The sequence below is a fragment of the Mytilus trossulus genome, chromosome 1, assembly GCF_036588685.1.
Source record: "Mytilus trossulus isolate FHL-02 chromosome 1, PNRI_Mtr1.1.1.hap1, whole genome shotgun sequence".
NCBI classification, from domain to species: Eukaryota; Metazoa; Mollusca; class Bivalvia; order Mytilida; family Mytilidae; genus Mytilus; species Mytilus trossulus.
Genome location: NC_086373.1, coordinates 113,062,261 through 113,068,260, shown reverse-complemented (window position 1 = coordinate 113,068,260; position 6,000 = coordinate 113,062,261). Strand labels below are relative to the sequence as shown.

The 6,000-nt window shown below is 35.1% G+C and overlaps 1 protein-coding gene across 1 annotated transcript; it reads left to right on the top strand.

The window, feature by feature from the left end:
* The first annotated feature begins 623 nt into the window (after positions 1-623).
* On the top strand, positions 624-1,703 carry LOC134706101 (uncharacterized). Its single transcript, XM_063564813.1, has one exon. The coding sequence runs from the start codon at positions 624-626 to the stop codon at positions 1,701-1,703; it is 1,080 nt and encodes a 359-aa protein (XP_063420883.1).
* The last annotated feature ends 4,297 nt before the right edge of the window (positions 1,704-6,000 follow it).

Sequence of the window (6,000 nt, the reverse complement as noted above, 5' to 3'; positions counted from 1 at the left end):
TATCTTATTTATGTTTAGGTCATGGCATCCAGTAAACCTATACTATGTGGACCTTGCGAAGAAGGAGAAGTAAAGACTACAGCTGAGTTCTGGAATTACAACTGTGATGAAGAATTATGTTCAAGATGTTCTGGTAACAGTAAAAGATCCAATGGAACACACGATCATAAAACTATTGATATCAAGATTTATACACCATCCATTGAAGCTATCAAAACAGAATGTGACATACATGGTCAACAGCTTAACTTGTATTGCCCCAATCATTTAATGCCTTGCTGTGATGAATGTATTCCTTCTAGCCATTTAAAGTGTACGGGAATACAATTTTTAGCTGGTATTGTGGAGAAAGCAAAAATTGAAGAAACAAAAGAATATGTAGAGAAAGATATCGACTCCATCTTACATATCCTAGATGAAATCGTATATCAGAAATCAACAAACATCAAAACTGGAGAAGAACAATGTGAAGGTATAAAAGAGTCAATTGTTAAAATAAGGAAGAAAATAAATAAACATTTAGACCACCTGCAGAACAGGTTATGCCAAGAAGAAGACATCATCTGGAATCAGGAAAAGTCAAACGCAACAGATTTATAACTGAAATCAAAGAAACAAAGACAATGCTCAAAAAAGCTCATAACAATTTGACAGTATTCACAACACATAGTTCCAAACTCCAATCATTTATTGGTGTACATCAGATAGAACAACAAGTACATACATTTCAAAGGTTTGTCGAAGATCAGGAAAATGACGAAAGAGCTAACAAAATTGACATCAGAATAAGGCAAAATGGTGCGATAGAAAAGATACTAAGTGATGTAGAATCAACAGAATCCCTGGGAGAAGTAATGGTTGTTAAAACAGAAATAGCCTTGAATAGAGAAACAAGTGTGAGTAGGAAAGCACAAGTCCAGTCAAGACTTCAATCCAACATAAACAATATGGAAATGAATATTGAAACCAAAATAGATATAAACATAAAAGCGTACAGCAGTGACATGATTTGTCTGGTGGATGGCAGAGTTATAGTTGTGGAATGGGCAGGAAAAGTAAACCTACTTACTTCTGATGGCGAACTACAGAAACAATTACCTATAGAAGATGGAGCCTACTGTATTACACAGGTCAATCAGAACACTATAGCCATAACTTATCCTAAGACGGGACACATTCGGATCTTCAAACTGGATAATGAAACGGTTACCAAAGTTATCTCATTAGAACTACCATGTTATGGTTTATCATTCTCCAATGATTCTCTGGCTGTAGGTTTGCGTGTTGATGAAATCCGTATTATAGACTTGGAAGGAAATACAGTGAATTCAATACAAGTTGAGAGTAAATCCGGACTGTTTAACCTTGTATACTGTAATGACAGGCTGGTCTATTGTGACGAGGTAGGTAAAGCAGTATACTGTGTGGATGGGTCAGGTAAACAGATCTGGCAATATGCACAGGATTTAACAGGACCAAGAGGACTTTGTACAGATACTTATGGTAACATTATTGTAACAGACGGTAGAGCAGATAGAATAATAGTAATATCAAAGGATGGACAGAATAGTAAAGTACTGATTAGTGATGAGGATGAACTAAAGTGTCCCTGGTGTATTTGTTTTAAGAAGAACGAGAATTTAGGTTATATTTGTAATATCAATGCCACATGCTTGGTAAAATTCATTTTATCTTCAGTATAAGTTTTCGATGATTTTACATGCTTGGTAATATTCATTTTATCCTCAGTATAAGTTTTCCATGATTTTTTAATATTGTACATAATGATCAATTAGTTTTACATTACTGATTAGGAGTTTTCAAGTAGTCCTTCTCGCTCCTCTTACTCTGATTAAGTTTACTGGTTACAATATTGAGTTCTCGGGCCAAATATTCGATAACATAATAGTGATAATACTTCAGATCTGACTATGAACAGTAAAACAAATGTATGCTCTGAACTGGAACCTTGCTAAGTATTCATAGAAACTATAACTATAACGAGGTCAATTCTCCTATTTATTTGTATTGTAATATTATGTTGTCATTTCAATGTTATATTTAACTTTGCCATTAAAGTGCGAGGTTTGGCATGCCATAAAACCAGGTTCAACCCACCACTTTTATTCTCCTTTAAAAGTGTCCTGTACCAAGTCAGGAAGATGGCCATTGTTATAATATTGCTTGTTTCTGTGTGTGTTACATTTTAACGTTGAGTCGTTTGTGTTTTCTCTTCTTTTTGAGACATTGAGATAAGACGTGGCATGGTACTTGTCTATCCCAAATTCATGTATTTGGTTTTGATGTTATATTTGTTATTCTCGTGGTGTTTTGTCTGTTGCTTGGTCCGTTTCTGTGTTGTGTCGTTGTTCTCCTCTTATATTTAAGGAGTTTCCCTCGGTTTTAGTTTGTTACCCCGATTTTGTTTTTTGTCCATGGATTTATGAGTTTTGAACAGCGGTATACTACTGTTGCCTTTATCTAGACAAAAAATAATTGATTGTTGAAAATGTGCTCTGGAAGGGTGAGCAGATCATGCTTCAAATGTGGCATCCGTCGTGTTGCTTGTGTAAGTGCAAACCCAGTAACAAGTCTAAATCAATAGGACACATTCGTAAAAAAAAGGAAAAAGGATTTTAGTTACGACATAAGAAACATATTCACTTTCATCGCTGACACGGATATTTCATAACGCTCCACAAACTCGTGATGGCGTCCGTAAATTTTATGAAGAGATGATTTCAACTTTTGGTTTAATAGCTTCCTTGTCAGCAGCAACTCTGTATCAAGAAAATCATAAAAGGAACAAGAGAACACATATTGAAATGTCTCGCCTTCTTAAATTATCATTGATGTTATGTTGATAGTCCTAAAGATAAAGCTTTATTACAACTGTCACATAAACTTAACATAAACCAAGAAAACTAAACATTAACTTTTGAACAATTAAAATGAGGTCAAAGTCAGATGAACCATGTCAGGCAGGCATGTACAGCTAACAATTCTTCCATACAACACATATAGTTGACCTATTGATTATAGTTTAAGAGAAAAAGACCAAAACACAAAGTCTATCACTGAGCAATGAACCGTGAAAATGAGGTCAAGGTCAAATAAAATCTGCACGACTGATATATAGATCATGACATAGTTCCATACACCATATATAAACCTATTGCATATATTATAAGAAAAAAAGGCCAAGACTCAAAAACAACTTCAAAAACAACTTTGACCACTGAACCATGAAAATGAGGTCAAGGTCAGATTACAACTGCCAGCTAGACATGTGCACATTACAATCATTCCATACATCAAATATAGTAGACCTATTGAATACATTATACGCAAAACAGACCGAATATACTAGAAATATTGCGTAAAGTATCTCAGATATAGACTTGACCACCTTGTACACTGATCCATGAAAGGAGGTCGAGGTTAAGTGAAAACTGTCTGACGTGCATGCGGGCTTTGCAAGGTACGCACATACTAAATATAGTTATCCTTTTACTTAATAATAAGAGAGAATTTAACATTACAAAAAATCTGAACTTTTTTTTTCAAGTAGTCACTGAACTATGAAAATGAGGTCAAGGACATTGATTATGTGACTGACAGAAACTTCGAAAAATATGAAGCTTTTAAGAAGTAAGCTAACGTCGCCGCATCACTATCCCTGTGTTGAGCTTTCTGCGACAGGCTCGACATAAACAAGCCTTAGAATGTTGTATCATTTGGGAGATATATACTGCGTATGCAGGTGCTGCTGGAATAATGCTGTATAGAAATTTAAAGTCCACAATTGGCAAGCTGAAATCATTTTTTTGTCGTAAAGTTTTGTTTTTATTAAACCGACCATCATTGTCAGTTTCAAGGTGTAAGTAAAGATAGGTAGACCTAAATGTATCTCTTGAATCATATATCTCTTGTTTGATTGGGATAGATACATGCGTTTAACATGGTCACCAAATTTTAAATTATTTAGTAAAAGAACATCATCTAACCCACCAAAAATAAAATTTGCTGAGAGGAGTTTTTGAAAAGGGTGTGTGGATTTTACTTCAAATAAGGAAAATATAACACAAAATAGCAAATTATTTGTTTAGGAAAAAATTGGAATAAAGTTAAAACAACAGTGTACAACTGAAGATCAGCATAAACTGTAATGTGATCGTGCAAGCATCTGTTGAGAAACCAGAATTGATTGATCCAGAAATGGTCCAGAATGTCTTATGGAACATATCATGTCCGCTTTATATCTTGAGAACCGGTTGATTTTGAAGTTTATGCTTGACATGCATATTAAACAATACAAAAGGTTGTGTAATAATGTATGTACAACTTCCTATGTCAAATGTCCGTCCTTCTATCTTTCGATCCGTCTTTCCCTAGCAAATTGTATCCTTTCTATATATTGAGAACCATTATGATTTTTAAATTGTACTGTATATTAATCAACACCAGAGTGTGTGTCATAATGTATGTACACATTTCTCTTATCTTTGATAAGGGACTTTCCTTTTTGAATTTCCCCCATTTGATAAGGGACTTTCCTTTTTGAATTTCCCCCATTTGATAAGGGACTTTCCTTTTTGAATTTTAACCCCGCCACATTATTTATGTATGTACCTGTCCCAAGTCAGGAGCCTGTAATTCAGTGGTTGTCGTTTGTTTATGTGTTAGATATTTGTTTTTCGTTATTTCTTACATTAATAAGGTCGTTAGTTTTCTCGTTTGAATTGTTTTACATTGTCTTATCGGGGCCATTTTTAGCTATATATGCAGTATGGGCTTTGCTAATTGTTGAAGACCGTACGGTGACCTATAGTTGTTAATGTTTGTGTCATTTTGGTCTCTTGTGGATGGTTGTCTCATTGGCAATCATACCACTTCTTTTTTATATACTAGTATGCCAAGTATAAACATTTTCAAGATATAGGGAGGACACATCTTTACCATCTGATAATTGGTTAACTTATATTAGACTTTGACCTTTGAAGTTGTACAAACATTATGTTACACCCTTGTGTGTTGGTTAATATACATGTCAAGTATAGAGTATGGAATTATGACGGTTTCCCACCTTTTTCTACATAATAAAATACCTGTATTAAGTCATGAATATGACAGTCGTCCATTCGTTTGATATGTTTGAGCTTTAGATTTTGCCATTTGATAAGGGACTTTTCTTTTTGAATTTTCCTCGGATTTCAGTATTTTTGTTCTACTGTTTTTTTATGCTACTTCAGATGTACTGTAGGAACATCACTAGAAACCAGTAAAACCACAAGCGTTAGACAAGGTTGTGTAATGTGAGTAAACCCATCAATCATAATCAGTAACAACACAGGCATCAAATAGAATATCTTGCCCTATAGAGATGATCTGTACAGGCGAGTAACAACACAGGTATCAAATAGACTATCTTGACCTATAGAGATGATCTGTACAGGCGAGTAACAACACAGGCATGCATCAAATAGACTATCTTGACCTATAGAGCTGATCTGTACAGGCGAGTAACAACACAGGCATCAAATAGACTCTCTTGACCTATAGAGCTGATCTGTACAGGCGAGTAACAACACAGGCATCAAATAGACTCTCTTGACCTATAGAGCTGATCTGTACAGGCGAATAACAACACAGGCATCAAATAGAATATCTTGCCCTATAGAGATGATCTGAACAGGCGAGTAACAACACAGGCATCAAATAGACTCTCTTGACCTATAGAGATGATCTGTACAGGCGAATGACAACACAGGCATCAAATAGACTCTCTTGCCCTATAGAGATGATCTGTACAGGCGAGTAATAACACAGGCATCAAATAGACTCTCTTGCCCTATAGAGATGATCTGTACAGGCGAGTAATAACACAGGCATCAAATAGACTCTCTTGACCTATAGAGATGATCTGTACAGGTGGAGTTTGGCCTTGTTACATCTAGACTCACTTGCAAGCTAGAACCACCACATTAAAAGAGAACTTAA

Bases quoted from the DNA above. Each gene is read 5' to 3' on its own strand.
- LOC134706101 (XM_063564813.1), top strand. From the start codon at position 624: ATGCTCAAAAAAGCTCATAACAATTTGACAGTATTCACAACACATAGT.